The 24,447-nt window shown below is 40.9% G+C and overlaps 1 protein-coding gene across 2 annotated transcripts; it reads left to right on the forward strand.

Annotated features, from left to right (window-relative positions):
• The first annotated feature begins 1,414 nt into the window (after positions 1-1,414).
• pank1a (pantothenate kinase 1a) lies at positions 1,415-24,177 on the forward strand. 2 transcript variants are annotated; one of them, XM_080781969.1, is made up of 8 exons: positions 1,415-2,031; positions 9,901-10,047; positions 10,375-10,580; positions 11,882-12,138; positions 13,431-13,607; positions 15,484-15,607; positions 18,630-18,755; positions 19,146-24,177. In XM_080781969.1, exons 1-8 carry the CDS (start codon positions 1,737-1,739, stop codon positions 19,206-19,208), a joined length of 1,395 nt encoding a protein of 464 aa, XP_080638095.1. In that variant the 5' UTR covers positions 1,415-1,736; the 3' UTR covers positions 19,209-24,177. The 2 variants fall into 2 exon arrangements, with proteins under 2 accessions (XP_080638095.1, XP_080638096.1); XM_080781970.1 differs by lacking the exon at positions 1,415-2,031 and adding an exon at positions 2,695-2,888.
• Positions 24,178-24,447: the final 270 nt, after the last annotated feature.

The raw sequence follows: 24,447 nt of genomic DNA on the forward strand, positions 1-24,447 counted from the left end.
ATTTATTTTTAAATTAATTGTAAAAGCCTTATGTGAAATGTTCAAGGCAAGCATGTTCGATGCGTGTATAGGCTACTTTATGTAGGGTACAATAGGCTTACTAATAGGACTATTTTCCAAATTCTAAAAATGTATGAGTGGTGGCCCTGATGGGTCTCAGATTATTCCAATACAGCCCACTGAGCCCAGACCGTGAAAGTATTTTGTTACCAGAAGATGGCAGCATGTAGCAAGCAACATACTGTGTCTGGTAGGCAGGCATGTCGCGCGTAATTGTAGAACGCACGCAGCTGGGCATTCACTGTGAAGAGTGCGGGCGTAGACGCCACAAAAAAGTTTGCAATCAAACAGCCAGTCAATATACAGCGCATATGATCAGACGCGCCGAACACGGCAACGACAGACAGGCTGACCACAGTGTTGCAGATGCAGGTAGTGTAGCAAGCAACTGACAATAGGCTACAGTATTGTCAGTACAGTATTTTACTGCAGACAGCTACCATTTGGATAGATGCACCAACGCAAAGCCAAGTAGCCAGGTGCCTATTAGATGGTAGCACCCGCAGTTTCATTAAAGAGGATATTTCCAGAGCACTTAATATGCCAGTTATAGGTAAAGAAACGTTGAATAATATGTATGTATGTGGTTGGTTCCAAAATACCCCAGATAATTACCTGCAGGAAAGTGAAGGCTAACTGTCACTTACGCAACTTTTGGAAAATCGAATCCCTTGAAATCCACATGAAAGAAATGCATTCTGAGAAGGAAGACATCCGAAGCATATCCATACATTTCTTGGTAAGAAATGTATTCCCAGATATTCTGACAATTTCCCCTGACTATATGTTTATTGATACCATAGGAAACATATCTTATCAGTTAACTTATACAATTAAGATAAATGTTTATTTATCTTATGTTTATTTATATCTTGTTTTAAATCTGACTAAAGCCAAGCCAACCCACATATAATGCGGCTACCCATTATGCCCCCACACATGACACATCCACCCCCGACTCATTCCGTTCAGTCCATTCAAGCACGCTAAATAAAGCAGACTGCATGCAGGCCAGGGGGTGCGTCACCGTGCGTGCATGTGTGTTGCATTCACGCTTTGTTTGTTTTGTGTTTACATTACATGATGGAGAGTGGGGGGCAATGTTGTTGTGTTTATTGTATTTAACAGAAGAACAGGATATATGTCTAGGAATATCTTATTTTCTCAAAGGCTGATCTTAATTTAGGCTATTTATATATTTTTGTTCCAGAAAGGTGAACGGGTTCCGTGGCGTGGTGGCGTGACGTAGTAGCCAACACACACACACACACACACACGCTGCGCCAGTTGGCCAGGATAGCGTTTCTCCAATGTTGTGTGTGTGGAAAACTGGAAATGACCGCGAGTGACCTCGAAAGCAAATGAAATCGTTACGTTATAGGTTAGACATATTTTCATTTTTGTCACACTATGCAAACATAGCCTATACATGTTAGATTTCAGCACAGTGTTTTAAATTAGACTGGGTTGCCGTCGTTGGAGGGGGAAAAAACGCCTTCCTTCATACGGATCAGATTACAAGGAGCTGGTCGCACACACTTGTCACACGACACATCGAGGAGGTAAACTGGTTTGGTAGCAAGGCGAGGCTAACGTTAGCTACACCCCGCTGCTTGCAACAGAGACACACGGCTTTCGGTCTAGGGGTATCGGGGCACAGGCTATCTGCAGCAGCCATGGATAAAGCCAAGTCGATGATGGACAAGAAAGGATCCGCCGCTCCGTTTCATCACGTCAGCAACGGACAGAGCCAAAGGGCTTCTTCTTTTCACAGCCACGTCGTTCTGAACGGCGGCTGCAACAACAGTGGAACCAGCAACAACGCCTGTGAAAATGTCCATGTTTTGCACCAGCAGCAGCACCACCATAACAACCACCACCACGACGATGCCGAATGCAACGGGGGCTCCCCGGCGAAGAGATGCAGACTACGGAGAAGGACGGACTCGACTGTGAAAAGGCACAGACCCCGTAAGTGTCACCCGGGCGACGCACAATGTTGTTCAAAAATAAACTTAGCAGTTGGTGGTTGAATGACATTGTGGTGTGGTCTGGTGTGTGTGTGTGTGTGTGTGGGGGGGGGGGGGGGCTTTACGGAGAGGTCATTTGGCTGCAGCCCTCCTTGCCTTGCCTTGCACAAGCAGGCAGTGTTGTGTTGCAATGTGTGTGCTGTACTGGGACACCAATGAATGAAATTAATTTACTATCGGTATGTGAGCATGCAAATGTAACAAATTGATTCATATTAACAATTATGAAATGAATCATTAATTAAATAAACACAGGGTTTTGCACTGTATGGAATCGACCAGCTGCTGTCAGATCTGACATGGTATGTCATCCCACTGTCAAATGCTGTGTGCGCCGTGCGGTCACGGTGTAGAGAGATTGCCTTTTGTTTATATGGAACCTCAGCCTGCACTTGGTCTGCTGTGATTGGTGGTTTCCCGGTGGTGAAGAAGCTCCTGATAAGTGGGCTTGGCGTGCAACAGCCAATCAACGCGTGAGTTTTGTCTTCGGGAGGCAGGCAAGGGGTTAAAGGGACAGGGCCCCGCCCCCCACATGTACGGACTGTATTGGATGCTGTGAGAAAGATATTTAGAACTTGGGAGTTTAAAAGATAGAAGAATGCGTAAAATGATGTGTGCCACCATATCGATTTTTTAAGCAGCACTGTTGAACGTGTAACAGTAGCTTTTATTTGAAAGAGTATAGAGACCATCCTAGGCCTGCTTAACTTTGGAGACTTTTTGTGGGAGGTTGTGCATGCACCTGTCTGTTGAGATTGTTCATCATCACCATGAAGTTGATAACTGAGAAGAAGCCTGGTAAGTTTGGCCAAATGTCTTGGTAACACAACTGAGAAATTGATGTTACTATAACTTTCCTAATGTGTTGATTGTCATAAATAGGTAATATCATGTTGTTGTTTTTTGGTTTGTTGAAAAACATTCATTTGTGGCCATAAGATGGCATAAACAAAAAGGCTAAAGATCAAAAACGAATAAATGCATTGTGTTGTTGAGATTTTTCAGAAACCACAACAGGCATATAGTTGTTCAGCATTGTGGTGCTGAAGTCATGCACTTGCAGGCACCAGTATTCTGTTAGATGGCAAGGATTGCGTAATTCTCCCTCTCATTGTAGTGGCTGTGATTCTGTGGTTCATGGTCTTTCTAGATGTGTTGAAACCTCATGCTCTCACCTAGGACTGTCACACAAGTATTACATAATTACCCTGCCTAAATGTAACCTTTATTTGAGAAAATTGCAATTATTTAGCATAATCGTTTCCATGTTGAAAACAAAAAAACTGATTGCAGATCTACAAGCTCACATGTGAGGCTATTTGTGGGCTATTTCCACTATTTTCCACTATTTTCCAAACTAGTAACGATTAAATATACAATTTCTTTGTATATTAAAGTTATTTGTAATTTCTGCCCTGTGCAATTGTTATTCTAAGCCTAAAGCTAAACAGAAATGTAATTGAATCCTTAATCAAATTGTATTTGTATGACAATGAATCGTCCAGTAAAATGTCATAATCGGCTAGATGTTGTGGTGTGAAACCTCATGCTGACTTTTGTGCGGTTAGTGTTGGTACAGAGAGCTGCCACACGTTCAGTGGTCTGTTTGCTAAGCCAGCTTGTTGGCATTCCTCACGTCCATCTCCAATTGTGTTAAAAGCCTGATATATACTTCGCTGTTCGCCCTATGACAATATTGTGCACCAAAAATGGCAGATCTACAAGCTCACAACGCATGCGATTGAGCATAAATTATGTATTATTGGAGAGGGAGAGGGAGAGAGAAAGAGAGAAAATTAATAGGAGGGTGAGAGAGAAATGGAGAGCAAAAGATGAAGTCAGAGAGGGAAATGAGCGCAAGAAAGAAAATAGAAAAATTCTGCATTCCCAGTCATTCAACAAATATATTCCAGAAAAACACCTGTGATTTTTGTGAGGGAATTGCTATTTGACGTTACTCCTGATAGCTTCTGTATGTTTTTCTATCTCTCTCTCTGTTTGAAATATGTTCTGTTTGCAAGGCAACTGACAAGATAGCACTTTGATGAGTACAGTATTAGGCTATTATGACTGAAACAACTATACACAAAAATAAAACGGAAGATCAAAGTCTCAAAAAAGCATCTAATCTTAAGATAACCTACAGTTACCTCACTGATCAGATAGGTGGGGGAATGGACAAATGCATATAGGGGTGCAAATCTAACAAGCACAAATGACCTATAATACATAATACCCTGTACTGTACAGTCTCTTGTGTGGCGCAATACGGTCACAGAACAGACTGGCCAATACTGGAATTGGAGTGAGGCGATACCAATCGGTAAACTTAAAGTTGCCATGTCTAAAGGCCATCCCTTTTGTCGTGGATAACTGCATGCGTGAAAACCTCTCATGACCAGTGGGCTATTCTGCCATCTACCACTATTAACTAATACAACTTTAGGGCAGTTGTAGGGAGTTTTTCAGTGTGGATTCTGTTTTTCATTCTTGTATTCATTGCAATTGCAATTAGCAATTTAGGCATTTACAATTCAAACATTTAGCAGATACTCATATCAAAAGTTGAGAGTGGGAAAAGGTATTGAGCCTAAATCAATACTCTAAAATCACAACTTTAAAAAGGAACAAAGAATATAAAATCAAAAAGCGTCAAAACAAACAAACAAACCAAAAGCTTCTCTATCTTTATCTTTAGAGAGTCCTTAAGATAAGAGATGACCCATAATTCAAGAAATCACATTTATGGTTTATGGATAGAGTTGCATCATGTTCCAGATTGCAATAGTTCATTATAATTTAACTAACAGCAGCCAAAGGACAAAAGTCTTGAAACTTAGTTTTGGCACATTTCATGGGTCAATGTAGTTCAAGTAGAGATGTGTTGAGATTATTGTGTTATGTGTACAATGTTGTGACTGATTGCTATAATAATTTCCTGTTACTGATACTGACTGACAGTGACAAAGGATTTAAGGAATGTGAGTGGAGAGTAGACCCTTTATGAGTTTGCCTACTCTGAGTAGGAATTTCAACTAATTTTATGGTGTAGAACCGGATAAGCAGTACTGTGCACATTTAGGATGAGGGTCAGGCAGAACAAGCTTAACGTCAAACAACAAAGTAAAAATATATCAGTAGATACATTTCCTGGTCTAATGTACAGTATGTGTCACTGAAGTATGGACCTAATGAGTCCAACTTTTTCCATCAAATTAGAGATGAAGTGTAATTAAAGCTGGTTGTTCTTTATTATACAACCTTCACTGAGCCCAGTAATCTGTTAATAGGACTAATTAATCCTGATTAAAATTTAACCAATGTCACATAACACGTTCATCTAAATTGGGTGCTTTAATGCAGTGGTACTCAAACTTAATTTCAATTCCCCCAGACCATGAAATGAACTGTAAGGGGAGTTGGAAGTTGGAACCCCCTCTAGGTAAAATGGTAAATTACGCATTTATATGGTGCTTTAATCCAAAGAGCTTTACATAGATAGAGGGGTTCAAAGTCTTGCTCAAGGGGGAGCCCAGGATCGAACTGGGAACCTTGTGGTTTTCATCCGGCCGCTCTACCGGCCACTCTACCCCCTGAACCACTGCCGCCCGGACCTGAGGATCCCTGGACCTCACTTTGAGAACCACTGATTTAATGGACTAATGAATCCCTTTTGGATACACCCACCTGCCCTCTATGACCACCTCCCCATCCTATTAACATCTAAACATGATCTAATTCAAAACAACAGAGCTACACCACTTGATAATGAACATTTAATGTTCGCCTTCCTGATCAATTGAAAGCAATCTCACTATTCACAACAGTCAGGCTAGTACGCAGCACGCTTCACAATATTTCAGGTAAATAGTGCAAATGTTTTAGTGGGAGGCTTTATGCTAATGCAGTCACTGAATAGCATTTGTAAAAGAAGATTCTCAAGTGTGCTGCGACTCACAGGTTTCTGGGCTGGGTCAAGCCATACTATTTGGTGTGTTTTCAACAGATCATTAAAAGGTGTGCAGCCAGATCTGCAAGGGTGGTGGGGGGGGGGGGGTGACTCGTGGACGTGGTATGTAGATCAACTAACGTCCCAGTATTGGGGGGCACACCCCAATACCATACCAATACCAGTAAAATGTCATATGAAAGCAAAAATGGGTACACCCGTGCTGCCCAAGATGCCTCCTCTACCTGAAACAATGTAGAAATGTATCTCTTTGCCATTTACTAATCAGGCTGCTTTTCAGCACCTTAGAACAAATGGCAAAAGCAAGGACATTTTGGGTCATGTTTGTTGAAATGGGAAATATTGTAGAAGAGGGAGATAAAAACAGACCGGAAGTTTATTTTTGTTTTGGATTAGCGTTTCATGTGTAATCAATATGAGATTCATTTGTGCTTGGGTGTATTTTGTATTGTTCTGCGATAGGAGAACATGTTGCAATATCTATGTGTATGTATTGTACAGAATTCACAATAACGTGGTGTTCAGCCGTTGCCACTCATTTAGTGGTTATCTTATCAAACACACTGTAGAATTATATTATTATTATCCTTAGCCGTTCTGTCCGCTCAGCTGTTTTACACAGCTCACTGCAGGCTTAAGAGCCTTTATTATTTTGTGCACAGCTGTAGCTTCATTAAATATTGACTATTTTGCATTCAAGGAGCTGTATTTTGGGGTCTTTTGGTAGCCATTTCCACCTCTGTGTTGTGCTCTCTCTCTCTCTCTCTCTCTCTCTGCTCACACACATACACACCTGACACCGTATTTCCCCCATCAACAGTTTTATCGTATGTTATTTTCAGATCACTGTCTTTGACCTTTGACCTTTGTAATATCAGTGATCTAGTAGGAATTGACAGTCAATCTGTTGATGCATCAATATAAATCATACTCTACTATGTAGCCTACTGTACATCAGTGGTTCCCAAATGGTGTGCTGCGTGACAAATCCAGGTGTGGCATGGGATTTTGCAACAACCCATTATACTTTACTTAACATATTATTACCTCAAAACAAAACATTTTTAATTTTATAATTAATGAATGTATATAATCTTTCCCTTTCAGTACTGAGCCACTACATTTCACAATACAGAGGCTAATTTTATATGCTCAAAAAACAAATATTTCAACCACTTTCAACCTAGGATCCCTATTTCTGGCATTTCTGTCATTCCTCGATGAATTGACATCTGTGCCACATGCCTTTTATTTGCGAACTGTTAAAGTATTCAATCAATCAAAATGTATTTGTATTTTTAATACATTTAAAAAATAACGACATGAATACAGATTTTGACTTGCTCGTTAGTGTGAACAAAAAGTTTGAGAACCATCTATATAAATATAAAACCTACTCAAACCGGCCGCTTAGAGGTGGTTGAGCAGCATGACACATGGCATTATGCCAAAGACCTTTCACCTACATGGACCCTGTCTGTCCCTCTGTTTCCCTGTCACAGCTCTTGGGTCACGTCGCAGCTGCAGGTCCCTTCAAAAGTATGGAAATATGGCCTGGGCCGTGGCTCAGAGGTCCAGGCACCTTGGCTGGTAATCCAGTCTGGCAGTATGCTGCGGGTTCGACTCCCGATCCCGACGGCCTTTACTGCATGTCCCCCCCCATCTCTCTCCCCATTTCCTGTCAGCCTACTGTCTGTCCCTCTATAATATATATAAAATAAAGGCGAAAGCCACAAAAAAACATTAATAAAAAGTAGTGAAATACACCTTTAAACCTCTCCAAAGATGGATGGCTGGTCTTGGTCAAACAAAATTAATGTTGGAATTGACAGAGAAAAGAGAAAAAATATATATCATACAGGCCGCCACAGCGGTAGAGTTTCAAACTACAGTATAGTGTAATTACTGTTAATTTGTTAGGATTATGCTTGTTTTAAAAACAGTTAACGCTAGGCTAGTCACTTGATCCTAGATATCCATAAATTGATTAGTATCTAAGCTCACTATTCAACATACCTTTTAAACTGCACACAGAACCATAAAAGAAAACTAACTCTGTGTAAGAAAGAAAGTAAAATTCAGATGGAAACAACTGCCCCTTAAACTACAGTATGTGGAGGTTAGGGCAGGGTCACATGGACAGGTCGGGCAATGGACTTTATATAGGCCAATAGAGCGTCCGCACCACAACACAAGGTGTGTGTGTGTGTGTGTGTGTGTGTGTGTGTGTGTGCTCACACATGTGGGGATGTCTGGCTAAGTCTGTGGAGGAAAGTGTGACTGTCACTTGAGGCTGAAACATAATATCACTCAGATCTGAACTGTAGTAGTGCTGTGACCGTTTGCACTGTTGCCTGCTAATGAGAGAGAGAGAGAGAGGTGGGGGGGGGGTTTGCACCACTCAGTTCACATGGGTGTGATTTCTTTTAATTATTATTATTTTTCCAACAAGAAACTAATGCTCAACCTCAATCATGTCTGGAATCCTGTCCAACTGTAATAAAAATATAAACTATCATTTTTGTTTGGGCTCAAAAGTGAACACAACTATATGAACTAGCAAACAATTGTTATATGCATACTATAGGTAAATAAATGTGAACATTTTCTGTAAAGGTTTTGCAAAGACTCTACACTTGCTTTCTGATGTATTGGTAATCCTGGGTTAGCAGGGCTCAGCACGTCAGCTCTGGACTACCTGAGGATGTGCGATCATGGCACAAGAGGTTAGAACTAGGGTAGTGTAGTAGGTGAAAGGTTGAGTTAACACAACAAAGGGCCAGCGGCCAAATAACAAGGCGATGTGTGACTACTACCAAAGGTCATTAATCCTGATTGATCCCAAAATGTTAGAACACAAAAGGCACCATCATTTATGTGGTCAGTTATCCTGAAGTGCTGTGCAAGAGAGGCTGCATTAGCTAGTCTATGATGGAACTTGTCAACATGCTAACTGCTCCACGCTCTACCATTTGGACTGCAGAAATACCACCATGGAACATAGAGATCTGCACCACCCGGGGTGGTATGTCTGAAAACAATATCTTATCGCCTATCGATGTATCTCATATTAGATTATTGAGTATGTTTTAATTTCAAAGTCACACAGTGAACAAATTGATTGATTGACTCCAACGAATTGCATGGTAATACTTTTGTGTTTTTGTTAAAATAATAATTAATGTAAGTATCCGGGTGGTGCAGGGGCAAAGTTCCTGCCCTACATGGAGACTGGGGTTAGATGTCTCCGCAGTGCATACGGCGTGGTGCTCTTACAAACAATTTGGCCGTGTTCCAGGAACGGGAAGCCGGTTGGGGAAGGTGCTCAGGGCGATTACTGTTGCTGCATTAGCAACTCCTACACCTGCAGGTTGGCTGGCCATCGGGAGTGGAGATGGGAAAGATTGTGTTCTTCTGCATGTGTTACACCCTTCCAGTGAAACTAAATTGGGAGAAGATTATACAAATGTAAAAGAATAAATCAACAACCAAATACTGTGTTATGGCAATGTCACATCGTCATAATGTCACAATACAGCAATTGAATATATTGAACTCAAATCTTATCTGAGCATGAGCAATTCCAAACTATTCAGGGTATTGTTAAATTTTGTCCCATCTTCTCCTCATAGGTTTATAGGTGTAAAGAAGTGTGTGAAAATCCTTTTTCGTGTGCACTCCATAATTTGTAGTTTTTCATGAGAAGCGAGGATAGAGGTAGGGTAGAGCAGGAGTGGTAGGAAGAAAAGAAAACTGCTTTATATTTATCCACCTCTTTTCTTGCCTCTGCCTTTCCCTTTCTACCTTCCTCCCTCTCGCTCTCCATCTCTCACCCTCCAGCCTTCCCTTGGTTTGGGATGGACATCGGTGGTACCCTGGTGAAGCTGGTGTATTTTGAGCCTGTGGACATCACAGCAGAGGAGGAGCAGGAGGAGGTGGAGAACCTCAAATCCATTCGCAGATACCTCACCTCCAATGTGGCCTATGGTACACACACACACACACACACACACACACACACACACAAAGTCAAGTACACACACCCCATGGATGCAACTAAGCAATTTGTATTCCCTTCAACCCTCATTCATTCTCTCCTTTCTCGCACTCCTTCCCTCCTCTCTCTCCTCTTTCCTCCACTCAAATTTTCCATCTCTCCTGACTGTCATCCATCCCGTCTCTCCATCCCTACTCTCTTCCTCATTTCCCTCCCTTTACCATTTCTTCTCTCATTATCTCTTTCTTCCAACCACATTGCCCTTCCCTCCCTCGCTCCTTTATGCTTTCCTCGTTCATTCCCCCTCCCTCTCCCAGGTAAGACAGGGATCCGTGACGTTCACCTGGAGCTGAGGAACCTGACCATGTGCGGCCGGACGGGGAACCTCCACTTCATCCGGTTCCCCACACAAGCCATGCACCGCTTTATCCAGATGGGACGCGACAAGAACTTCTCATCGCTCCACACCACGCTCTGCGCCACCGGAGGAGGGGCCTACAAGTTTGAGAACGACTTCATGACGGTGAGGGGTGTGTGTGGTATTGAGGTGAAACGATTGATGAAATAATCAAACTGCAGGCAATTATGAAACGGATCAATTAATACTCTGTTTAGTATCGTGACAGATTGTACCATTGGATCCAATGGTTTTTGTCAGCTGTGTGAACATTTTGAGACACATAAAGACAATTATTGGAGATGCAGCCCTGAGTGAGTAGAAATAAGACTTAAAACCTTGAAAGCCATGCATGGAATGTCAAATGTATTCTCCTGGGGACTGTATTAAACTGAGTAAACTCTGTCTCTGATTGCCTGTCTACGTTTATTTTTGTCTCTCTTTCTCTGACTGTAGGCCTTTCTGTCCAACACTCAGTCAGTTTCTTTCTCTCTGGCAGTTTGCCTGCCTCTCGGTCTACCTGACTGTCAGTCTAGTTTGTCAGAGTTCATTGCCGTTCTTCGGGCTTTGTCTGCAGGGGACATTGGCAGACATTGAACCACCCAGTTGTTTGTTACACTATTTTAAACGCATGCTATGAGTGGGAATAGAGCCAAAACTCAAACCCACACATCCAGGGATGTCCTGGTTCTCAGACAGTGACCCTCAGGCATGTGTGACATTGTAATTGTTCAAATCCAACTAAATACAGGAAAGAGAAGGGAGACTGAGAGGGGCTTACACATACCTATGTATATTATATGCATGCTAATTTGTTAAGCGACCATGACAGTCTTCAGAACGTGATTTGAAGCCAGTTTGTGTTCACTGCCTTCCTTATTCAGAATCGTAGAATTGTCCTCAAAGTGTGACACCACAGAAGGTCATTACACATTGCTAGTTTTTGCAATGATGTCAAAGATCAGACTATGTGAATTGCAACATTGGTACTGTCTGTCTGTCTGTCTGTCTGTCTGTCTGTCTGTCTGTCTGTCTGTCTGTCTGTCTGTCTGTCTGTCTGTCTTTTCACCGACCTTCCAATACTTGGCTCTCACTGTGTCTTCTTGATACAGCAAACCTGCCTGTCTAGTTACTATACTATGTCATATGTCAAGTCTTATTTATCCAGACACAGGAAATACCTGAAGCATGATGTATTTTTCTTGCATTTGCAATTCTAATCCCAATCCCACTTGACCATGTTTTTTCACATTTTTCACCTGAGAAAAGGTGTAGGTGTGAGTTACTTATGCACCTTTTTCAGTTTAGTCTAGAGAGTAAGAGCAAGAATATTATTTTTGTTAAATGGCACACATGCATGCATGCACGTTATTACATCTATATATGCTATTGACTAATTGTAGCCACTGTAAATCCTGTCTTCAAAGATGGCTGACCTGGAGCTGTTGAAGCTGGATGAATTGGACTGCCTAATCCACGGACTGCTATTCATCGACCGCATCGGCTTCAACGGACATCCCGAGTGCTACTACTTTGAGAACCCCTCGGACACCCAGGCCTGTGTGAAGAAGCCCTGCAGTCTGGACGACAACCCTTTCCCCATGCTGCTGGTCAACATAGGGTCCGGGGTCTCCATACTGGCGGTCTACTCCCAGGACAACTATAAACGAGTCACAGGGACCAGGTAAGGAAAGAGAGAGAAGGTGTGTGTGTGGAGGTTCTTGGCTGTGATAATGAGGGAGTGAAATTGTGACTTACATGATGGTGTCTAGTACGAGGCGTGGCTTCCCTGTGGTTTTCTGGTGTCATGTTGTTGCCCAATATGGAGGGAGTGAGATCTGAGACCCTTCACAAAATGTGAACCAAATTTTCACAATATGTGAGAAATATCACAGGGATTTATGTCCTTGGCCTGCTGAAAATTGGGTGTTGATCATCCAATGGTTTGAGAATAGGCCCCCCTCCCTCACACACACTCAAACGCACAGACCCTCTTCCAGACATTTACATTTTGTTTCTTAATATTGCTTGTTTGGCATAATCTACAGTTTACATACAGTAAGTAAGTTTTGCAATCTTACACTTAATTTTTTTTTATTATACCTATTTCAGATAAATTAATTCTCAGGATTTCCACGTGTGAATTACTGCGTGAATACACAATAGTTGTGTATGTTTGTATGCCTCGCGGTTACAATATATGACAGATTGTGGTTAACATTAGCCTAGCCGATTTTGCGTACGCCTTCACCTTGGCAGAGAAGGGACTAGAATAGAACTAGACTGAAACTATTCTGGCAGTAAATTAGTTAATAAAAGAAGACAGACGGACAACCAGAAAGACAGGCAGTCAAAGCAACACAGTGCAGACAGACAGACAGACAGACAGACAGACAGAGACAAACGGAGAGACAGTGCACTGTGTTGGCTTGTAATATACAGCTGAATTCCAAGGTGGCGTGATCACCCGTGCACAGCATGGCCAAAGTGACCCAACCTGTTGGTTATATTTAGTGTGTGTGTGTGTGTGTGTGTGTGTGTGTGTGTGTGTGTGTGTGTGTGTGTGTGTGATTGCGAAATCATTTCAACTTTAACCTCTATTGTAAACAGACAACGTGACTGAGACTGTGAGAGTATCAGCCTCTTCCTTCAACCTCTCTCTCTCACTCTTTCCCAGATTGCTCTTTGAGTGACATTGGCTTTCGAGTTACTCTACTTTGGGAGAAGTTAACAATAGCATAATAATATTATGTAATTATGTTCACGCGCATATGTGAGCTGTCAGCAGGTCACATCAAGGTGATATTTGCTTAAAGTCTACAAGTGACTTTGGTCCACCCACAGTTCTTGTGGCGATAGTGCTTCAGAGAAACAGAGAGATAATTGTAGATGAAACAAACGGTCATTGTTTGTGCGTTATGGTTATCAAATGAATTAAAATAGCACACTGACTCGTACATTGTTTCCCCCATTCAGTCTGGGAGGCGCTACGTTCCTCGGCCTGTGCTGCCTGCTGACTGGCTGCGAGACGTTTGAGGAGGCGTTGGAGATGGCCAGCAAGGGGGACTCCACCAACGTTGACAAGCTGGTCAAGGACATCTACGGCGGCGATTACGAACGTTTTGGCCTGCAGGGCTCGGCAGTAGCATCCAGGTTAGCAACAATAACACTCGCAATCCTTGAATGGCTTTTCAGCCAGGGGACAGAAAAGGAGAGATAGGTTTCAATCGGCGATGAGGCATGAAAACATCACCTAGCCTTAGTAGTACAGGCCAGGGCGACATTAGTTGTGAATCGAATTTCATGTGAGGTAAATCGATCTGTCCTGAATGTAGTCGTTCTACCTTTAAGTGTGTTCTTAAAAAAGAAAACGCGCACAAACACACAAATTCAATTTTGTGCGCTGCTTTATTTGGATTGAAGACAATTCAACATCGCATGTAAAAACGCAAAATATTAAACACAAATTAATGTTGTGTTTTGCATTTTGATCTATGTTAAAACATGATGCATTCCCAACCAGTCATACATCAGACATCCACAGGGATGTCCATCAATTATTTTGTATTGTTGCAATGAAGTGTGTGATTTTTTTTTCCTTTTCATTCAACCTCCATCATTTGTAGCTTTCAGGAAAGGGAAGAAGAATAGAGAAGGAAGGAATTGCAAGGAAAATAACAATGATTGAAACAGGTCAAATAATCAAATGTTGTAAAATGACTAGAGTGAAAAGGGACATAGCATAGCATATTGAGATGAGATGGGCATATTGTGGTGCAGGACACTATAATAAAAATATCAATTATTCAATAACATTAGGTTTTAAATAGCAGCAGATGCAGATGTGTGTGGCATTAGAACAGTAAGAGATATAGAACATAGACATTTGTGCAAGTAGAAAAAGAAAAGTAAAAAAAAGGGAGAATCCACACTTAATGTGGACACACACACACGCGCACACATGCACACACACACACCCTCTGACCGCTAATCCGATTGCACATTGTTGCAGTGTATACCGTAAATATGCAATGGTCTCAGTACTCTGTCCAAAGGTTTGCCAGTAAAATGAACACAACAACATTGTTGTGATGATAATCACTGTGCCATTCAGTAGAATAACAGGGTGTGCACAAATGCAACACACTTTATTGTCACCTTTGTGCCGCACACAGTGCTTCAATACAATAGTTTCACACTTGTGCTTTACCTAGAGAGGTGCATTAAGCCACATGGCTCATGTCCTTTATTCCATGTTGGCATTTTCAGTACCCCCTTGTGGTATTTATGCATTTATTTATTTAATTGTCATATTTATAATTTTTATGATTTGATCATTTACAATACTTGAATCATCGGCATATGGGTACACGCTTAGCAATGTTACGGTATATGCACAATGAATAAATTAGTGAATTAGTTAATAATGTAGTGATATACAGTATACTATACTGTATATCACTAAATTATTGAGTATAGGGGCCGAGCTACACTGGGGACGGAGGTTGTTCGTAATCTCTGTGTGTGCATAATGTTTTTACACAAATGCTCTATTTTTCCGCGTGTCCGCAACGGTTACGCAGCTCTTTGCCTCGCCTTCACAGGAAAAAAACTGTGAATACGGAACTCCCCACGGGACGGACGAATTGTCGGTGCAGCCACCTAGCTGCGTACGGTTCGGTTCCGTCCCCCAGTGTAGTTTCCCCGTAAGCGCACACGCAGGCACGCGCAAACACACACGCACGCACACGCGCATGCATGCAAAATTGTATTATATTTTTTTTAAGTTTAAATTACTTGGGGCTCCGCTGTCCTAGCGGTTAAGGTGCATACTACATATAGGCTCTGAGTCACAGGTTTGATTCCCGAGCCTGACAACCTGCTGCGTGTGTCACTCCCTGTCCCTCTCTACTGTGCACTATCAATAAAGGCAAAATATGTATAAAGAAAGCACTCCAAAGATGCTGCTTTTAGGAAAAGGCAAGAGATAAATGGTTCTGACATCGATGTTGTGTTTGATGTTTTACAGCTTTGGTCACATGATGAATAAGGAGAAAAGAGACAGCATCAGCAAAGAGGACCTGGCCAGAGCGCTGCTAGTCACCATCACCAATAACATAGGATCCATAGCACGCATGTGTGCTGTCAATGAGGTAATTACAGCTAATTTAATAGGTTGATTATCATCGTCACTAATGATGTGGGATCTATAGCACACACATGCACACGTGGGCACACACACACACTCACAGGCCAAATGTTTGGCTTGTCAGCATGACTAATATAGGATTTACAATACTCATGTGCAATCGGTGTGGCCCACACATACCATAGAGCTTTGCTAGTCAGCATGACTAACAGTATAGACATACAGCAAGCCTGCCTGTTTATATTGTTCACGTACTGTACTGGCTGACACACCAACAACTCACATGCACACACAAATGATTATTGTTCATGATCGGTCTAAAAATAAACTCGTTATATTACATTTTGATGATCATTTTGATGATCATCACATAAATATATACAATACAGTATATGATAATACATAATGTTATTAAGAAACTCAGTGAACTCAAGTGAACTCCTCCTTTCGTTTCAAGTTTTGCTTGTCTTTGTTGACACTGGGCCACACTGGTCTGGAACCCTGCACGTTGCTGGCTTTGTTAAAAGGTACATGAACAGCCTGGAGGAAGGGGAGGTGTCCTCCTGTCTACCAAGCTTCTTACTTATGCTGTGAGCTTTTCCCCTGCATTCTAGTCATGTCAAGCTAAGTTGACATCTTGTTAAAACGCTGTGGTCTTACCGGTAATTTAACTCTGAGAGTGTAGAAATGTAACCAAATGGACTCGTGGCCCACGGGTCCATTTGTTGCAAGCTCAGAGTCCATTGGTTCAAATGGTCAGACTTACAAATGGTCAAATGATTTGACTGTGAAGGTTCAGTGTCTTGCTCAGGGACACTTTAACAGGGCATTTGAAGTGAACCTGGGATTCCCTTTATTACACGACTGTCTCCATCACTACACAGCGGAATTCTGAGTTATATTAGCAATCCGAATGATTCAGTGCCCTAGAGCACCATGTCCCCCATTTATATTTGTCCTGTGAAGTCACGCACAGATCTGTGCCCATGTGGTAACTTCTTTTCAGTGTTAGATGGGAGTCAATTCCATGTTCGACGGATGGTAGTCTTATCTGCAATCTGCATGTTGCTGATGTCTCCCCAGGGTTAGCTTAGTCCCGGGAATCTGTCTGTGTGCTGTGAGCTTCTTTACAGTGTTGCCTTGTGGCATGGCGATCAAGCAGCATTGTACAGGGCTATCACAGCATGCAGAGTTGCACCGTGGATGAGCACAACCTTCTACGAACACACACACACTTCTCCACCTCACTTTCTCGCCTTCTCTGTTAACACCTCTCCTATTCTCACACCCAACTAAATGCACGTCTCTTGTTGAACAAGAAATATATTTACATGTCTCAATCAAAGTTTGTGTTAACAACTGTGCTTCTTATTTTATAACTGTGTACACAGTGCAACTGTGCTCTCTAATGGCTGTGCATGTTATTACTACATACATGTCCCGACTCCCTAGCTAACATGTGTAGTTCCTGCTGTGTTTCTTTGTCTGTGTTTGTTAAACAATTGTCAAACAGAGCAGAAATTAACTTTCATTTTAGGTTTTGTGTACCAAGTAGTTCATACAACATTCTGCAGCTACTCTGATTATTTCATCAGCCAGTTTTTTGGAGTACAATAATAGGCTATATAGGTAAAAATGTGTCAGCTGGTCAAGCTTAAAGTTACACCAAAATCTGTTCAGAACCACTCTTAATTCAGCAATATTGTATATTGATCTCAAAACCGTTTTGAAATTAAATAGATAGTTAAGAATATGATTCCTTTTCCTACAAAATTCTCATTGGTTTCTATACGTTGTGTGGTCGAATTGCAGTTGTTCATGTCGCAAAAACGAGGGCGAGGCTTGATTTCATAGGGCGTGCCAGATTGATTTCAGCCGTCACATTTATCACTGCTAGGAATGAAATTAAGGAAGGATTAGCTGTTTAGGATCACTTTATAAATGTCGTGCCGACGTGAGTGTACTCCAAAACCTATAGGCTCGAATTTGGGGCAGATTTTACACTCATTGATAAATGAGGGCCTATGTCTCACAGTTGTTACCTTTTCAGTGGCATTTCACTGTCTCCCTGTGGTCTGAGTTGGTATTACATCTTCTCCATGATGGTGATCAGAACAGCCTCAGATCTATCTACCGGTATTTCACCCAGGCCAGTAGCTGCCATTTGGAGGATGGTTTTATCCTGAATGTAGTCTACCTCTGCAGCACCAAAGAGTTAATACATTTTAATATAAATGGTCAAATGGTGTCCTTACTCCATACCTACGTATGCATTTTCTATTTTTTTATTTAACCCATTTAGACCTGGAAGTTGGAACACCTATTGTTATTCCTTTAAAAACAGAAACGCCTTATAGCAATATTTAAAGTATCGGCCTCAGGTCGAAATGTGTCTAATTTATACATTGCCGTGCAATGCTTTAGGCTTTAGTTAGTGTCCTACACTACCCATTGAGCCATATGGGGACTTCTCATTCAAATTCTCTTTCAAATTTGTGTTTTAAAAGTATGTACAAACGGTATATATACAGGTCGTAGAATTGTATAGGAGGGAAGCAAAATAGTACCCAGTAAGACAGGCCTGTGTTGATGGTTTCCAAACCTAAGCGTTGTATTTAGCCTTGTGTTAACGACATTGCTCTATGAAAACTCAACTGGCGACCTGGAGCGTATCCCAGCGGAGCATTCCTCTGTGCAAGTTCACTTTTGTTTTCATTCAAGTTGATTTTGCGGGGCTTAGCTTTGAGAAACAGTGGTGGAAGAAGTATTCTGATTGTTTATTTAACCACATAGCGTCCTTGTTCTAGGGAAACATTCAGCGAAAATAGCAGTTCTGCCAGCTTGTATATTTGCCAATTTTGTGTGTGTGTGTGTGTGTGTGTGTGTGTGTGTGTGTGTGTGTGTGTGTGTGTGTGTGTGTGTGTGTGTTCTGAATATTTTGCATGGAAATATATATGTAGAATTGGAATTTCCATCTCTTCCATCAAAAAACAAACATGACATGTTTTTCTGTCTTTTTCAACCAGAAAATCGAACGGGTGGTGTTTGTAGGAAACTTCCTGCGTATCAACACGGTGTCCACCAAGTTACTGGCCTATGCCATGGACTTCTGGTCCAGAGGACAGCTCAGAGCCCTCTTCCTAGAGCATGAGGTTAGTATTAGATTTTCAAGAAAGCTACAGCGTGTACAAATGTAACCACGCTGAGATAAGTGTAGACCACTACACTAAATCTTGACTATTATTCAAAGGAATATGATCCATGTACTACATACACATTTGGAGTTTGGCTGGGCTGGATTATACTAAACCAGACTAGAGTTAAATAAGTCATGTACTGTTTAAAAGGGCAGTTATGAGACATGTTATTGGAACTTGACATCAATACAGCACTCACCTACATTTAAGACCATACAATCTATTCTATGGGCTCAATTATATACAGCATCGTACATTTTCTTACGCCATTTTTTTGCATCAGCTGAATGACATGAAAACACTTTCACTGAATCGGATTTTGAAAAGTGTATGTGTTCTTGTCAGGGTTATTTTGGGGCTGTGGGGGCGTTGATGGAGCTGCTGAAAACATCGGAGGAGCAGCCTTGAAGGAAACACTACTCGGATGACGTCGTCGAGCTGTGATGTCAACGACCAACAAAACCGATATGACGTCGGCTCTGCCGCCATAATGTTATCAACCCTCGATCCTGCTGCCTGGTCCCTCTCAGGACAGTTGCTATAGGAACACTGGGGGGGGGGGGGGGTCGGGGGTCGCCTAAGAGAAAGACACTGAAACTGGGAAAAGCCATTTTAATAATTTAAGATTGTAAATAATAGGATTCTCTAATATACTACGTTCCCACAATTTCCCCACTGTCCCTAAAATAGAGTTTTTAATATAGTTATGACTAATTTATGGCGTCCTGTAATCAACTTGTTGAATGGTTCTTTAATCGACTCATTGTCTCTGGCAGAGAGACATAGTGTCTTAGTTTCTAGGTACCGTGTGTACTGTATGTGTGAGTGTGCGTGAGTGTTTGTGTAAATAACTACTGTACTATTATCAGGTCCTTAAGTCTATGGCCTGCTGGAACACTGTTCTTCCAAACTGTATCCAGGCAATGTTTCTGGCAGTGAGAGATAACGTGAGGACAGCACGTTCACTGTCTCTGAAGGACTTGCCACGTTATAACTAATTGCCACGTTATTGTATTGAAAGTAAGTACAGCGTTGTGTTAAAAGTCGGCCAGTATGGCCACAGTCTTTTAGGTGTGCACTGAAGCCAAATCATCAAGAGATTCCTCCGATACCTGCCTCCTTCAACACAGTTAGGAAGAAAAACTTGTATTTGTGTCTTTCTCACTATCCTTCCTCCTAAAGGGCCTTCTCGTCGTTTTTACTCCCCTCCCTGCTATGTAAAATACAACAAACAGCCAAACTACTCTCTCTCATACAGGCTGCTAAATATTGCATTAAGTGATGGGACCAATTCATTGTCTTTCAACAGCTGGTGCTATGACCATGTTATTGAGACTAGACCAGTAAACTACTGACCCCAAATAGCTCCAAGCACTGTGAATAGAAGAAAAATAAACAAACAAACGGTGAACTGAGTACCAACACAAGAGCACCATCATGTTTTCATGAGCTTAGATACGAGGCACATTATTTGGCCATAGTCCTGTTCTAATTGGCTCGGTAAGTTTATACCCCTTACTTTATACAAACAGTGTAATGGCACCTCCTGTTGGAAGACGATGTGGTGGAGTCGGGTGGACCACCACCCTATTGGGTTTGTATTACTGGTGCTGGGCCACTGGGCTTTGGGAAATATTGGGATTTATTTTATTTTTACCTGTACTCTGTCCCCCAACTGCCCCGTAGTTGAACTATAATGCTTATTTTATAATCTGTCGTACATCAGTGCCACACACTGAAAATAGTCTACATAAAAATAGTCTACCACCTTCTGAGCTTATAGATGAGCTATTTTCAGCATGCAGCACTGTCATACGACAAAGTATTTAATACCTGTACAAAGGTACATTTTATCTTTGGTAGCAGGTTTAAAATACTCTGGATTTATTAATCCCCCCACGTGAATTTCTAAATTTGTTGGTTCATTTGACATTTTAGGCATGTCGTAGTTGATGCTCATTACTCAGAGCAGCTTACAATGACTGCAGAGGTGTTGGGTCCAGCATCTTGCCCAAGGAAACTTTGGCACGAAATGAAGCTCTATATTCTGGCTACATATTTGAGTGCTACAGGGTTCAAACTTACAATATTTTGTTTACTGCACAGTTTCTGTTGATGGCAGGCCCTCCCTGTTTTAATAATGTTTCAATTACATTTTAATGTCTTGACACATGCTGCAATGTCCAACATATACGAAATATAACAAAATTAGGTAAAAATATAATAATAATATGACAATGCTACAGTATATTACTGTATAGGCTTAAACGGCAGGCCTTAAGAACCATTGCACAGTAACGTACAGTATCAACATGTTTTTTTTGTCGTCTTAAGGCTTATTCATACTCCAATATTAGGTGATAAGGTGACCACCGAAAACATGAGGTCACGTCGCGGTGGTAAGCCACTCACCGCTCACCCAATCACATCGTTGTTTTTCCTAACGGAGAGATGTGGTGGTGCCTTATCAGTATGAATAGGCCTTTAGTTCATTCATACTTTTGCATTACCTATTGGGTTAGTTGGTGTAGGTTGTCCAGATGCCAACTACATACCAGTGTGCATGTGTTCACTGTAAACCTGTGGTGAAACGTAATTAGAAATGAATTTGTTATGCTATGGGAATGAGGAGTTTTCAGAACCTTTCCCAATAACATGGCCTCAACCTATCAGGTGCCACATGGCCAGGATCTAATCGGTGATCTTGTGCCACCTCACTCTTTGTATTCTGAAATGCCCCATTGGTTGCCTTTAACCCTGATTTATACTTCATTATATGGTGTCGCATGACTAATATAGCAGACACACTAGCTCACAACGTAGATCTTCTATTTTCGGCGCACTACTTAATCGCACAAGTGGGTATCAGTTTTGGAATGACTGCCTAATCAAATGTTTATTTTTTTTCCGTACCTGCGGAATCCTGTAAATGCTGTTTATATGTACAAAATGATTTGGATTCTAGTTGTTTGTTTTCCTTTTTATATGTTTTCTCTCTGTAACTTGTCTTCACACCTACCGGGTACACAGTACTGTAGCTGTGATGCAATGCAATCTTAGGAAGACAGCCCTAATATTTTGTACACTCTAATTCAGACATACATAAAACCTTTATAACCTAATTGGTATGGGCATTAATAAGCTACAGACGCTCAACAAACATTGAGCTTAAGCTAAGAAAAAAGAAAAAAAGAATTGCAACAGCAAAACAAGTTTTCCCATTTTTGTTTATTATTTTATGTTCTTTTGTGTGTGGATGTTTTCCTGTTCCGTTTCATTTTTTCTTTTCAAAGGCCAGTAATCCTCCCATAGTCATTGTTGTAGTTCTCGTTACCCCACCTTGGGTTACAACTGTTGGCTGAGATTTTTATGGGTTATGCTGATCTTGTTTTGACACCACTGAAGCAATTACATTGCCCCAAAAGTGTAAGATATATGATTTTGCACTTCAGGCAGTCTTAAGTAATTCATTAACCAATTTAGACCTGAGGCCGATTCTAAATATGTTTTCTGAAAATCAGTCCAGTTACTATACAGTATAACAAAATCTAACATGACACAGGTGCTTTCCATATTGAATGGGTTAATGTATATTAAACTGGTCAGCAGATCCTTCTGTCTCTGTAACACAAATGCATGGGAAAAACTATTATCTGTGTTCTGCAGAACCTCCGTATTAATGAAAGGCCAACCATGAAGGTATTGAGAAACTAATAGGATTTTCCCATGCAGTCACCAATGTATTTTGAATATTAATTTGTAATTTCATTCATTTTGAGAGATGATAGGCTATACTATTTGCTCTGATTTGACACCAATATCAAATCATAGCAAATACATAGTAAAGTGGTACTTGTCTCAACATAAGTTTGTTCATTGAAGTTTGTCCCAATGTGTTGAAGCCCATTTTAAGAGATGAATTTATTGTGATTTTGAGGCTAATGCACCCCATTAGCCTCCCAAACAGGATGTTGACCAGTTTAAAAATGATGACCACTTACTTCCTAATTGGCCCAAACTCCATCTTCACTTATATCTAAGACAAATCTTTGACATACAGGTTTTGGTATATTTTAGTCTGTACAGTTACTAAGTGCCAGAGTTGAGGGCTTCATTTACTCTAGAGATATTCCACATTGGAAATGTATGCCCTGTGAAGCTCTGCTGATAAAAGCCTGGCACGTTTTCTCACCCAGAACAACCCAACATTTGATCAGCCTATATGCAGTACTTTTAATTCCACTGACTATTTTGTTGATGTTTCCGCAACTTCCCTCCCCCAAACAAAACTGACAAAGATAATGTAGGATGCTAATAATTTACTGTGTTGTGAAGTTTTTAAAAACAAATATGCAGAGAAAGTTGCTTTTCTTTACTGGTTGAGTCAAGGATGTATACACTCAACTATGATTTATTGATCAAATTAAAAGCATTGAAAATAGGCATCCCATCCAGATGTTTTAGGATTCCATTTTGTGGTTCTGTGCTGGCTCTCGCCATTTACCCTGAAGTTCTAAATTGTGGGATTGCCTTTCTCATGCTAAAACTGGTCAAAATCATGTTGTGAACACACATCCTCCATGAAACTATTCTGGAATGCTTAAGAGGAGGACAGAGTTATTCATCTCTATGTGTATTTGATTGTACAGAAATGTATGTAAATAAGATGATTATATTCTACACCAGCAATCTGTCTGTTGATGAACCTGTAAAACAATTCACAGCCAGGTTTCCCAAAGACAACTTGTCAGTAAAAGTACTTGGTAAATGTGTAGTGTTCATTAATCTCTTAAAAAAAGAGTTAAATTAAAACTTCACATTTGTCTGTGTACATTTTCACGAGGTCATACAATCCCAGTGTAGAATGAAAATGGATCTAGGTGGTGTAAATGCCACATTTTAAAACAGGTGCAACTCCAGCAAACCTGCACTTCAGACACAAACTTGCAAATAACAATACAAATAAAAAGGGTGATTGGATTGTAAATGAAATAATGGAGCTGAAAATTGCGGACAAATACATGTTTTACGAAAATGTATTTCTAATTAATGTCTCATATATACATTATGCTGTATTAAAATGATGTTTTTTTCTTCTCTAATATATCTAGATCCATAGATTTATGCTTGTAGATTTGTGTAAAGGCTTAACGTGTTGGCTCCATTGCCAGCTGCTGGAATAGATTTCATCCTAACTCTGAAAGTTACTTTTGGGAAACCCAATGCTGCGGTGACTGTCAGTGCTGCTATAGCTTAACTCTGGCTTGAAAAAGAATGGATTATTAAAGGCTTTCTGGCTGGTGCAATTTGTAAGTACAGTAGGCTACTGAAGTGCAGAGGTTTTGTTTTAAAAATGAATAAAACCAAAATGTTCAAATGAGAGTATGAATGGATTTTGTTGTCTATGTATTTTAAAGTTATTAACAATAAGGTACGGCTGGGAAATAGTTTGAGGCTAATAATATAGGCCTGCATAATTAGGGCTATTATTACGGCCATGCCAAAAGATAAACGACAGCTGCAGACAACAATACTCAACTCGAAAGTATATTTGTATAGCCCTCTTAATCATGGCACAGTCTCAAAGGGCTTGACAGACAGGTCCACAAGGAAACAAAGGACATTACAAATGGAATTTATTTTCATT

The sequence above is a fragment of the Protomyctophum bolini genome, assembly GCF_963924005.1.
Source record: "Protomyctophum bolini genome assembly, chromosome: 14".
In the NCBI taxonomy this organism is placed as follows: domain Eukaryota; kingdom Metazoa; phylum Chordata; class Actinopteri; order Myctophiformes; family Myctophidae; genus Protomyctophum; species Protomyctophum bolini.

Excerpts from the sequence above, each read along its gene's own strand:
- pank1a (XM_080781969.1), top strand. The coding sequence starts at position 1,737 with ATGGATAAAGCCAAGTCGATGATGGACAAGAAAGGATCCGCCGCTCCG. Across the intron at positions 10,581-11,881 it reads TTGAGAACGACTTCATGACG|ATGGCTGACCTGGAGCTGTT; the intron begins GTGAGGGGTGTG and ends CTGTCTTCAAAG. Across the intron at positions 13,608-15,483 it reads GGCTCGGCAGTAGCATCCAG|CTTTGGTCACATGATGAATA; the intron begins GTTAGCAACAAT and ends GATGTTTTACAG.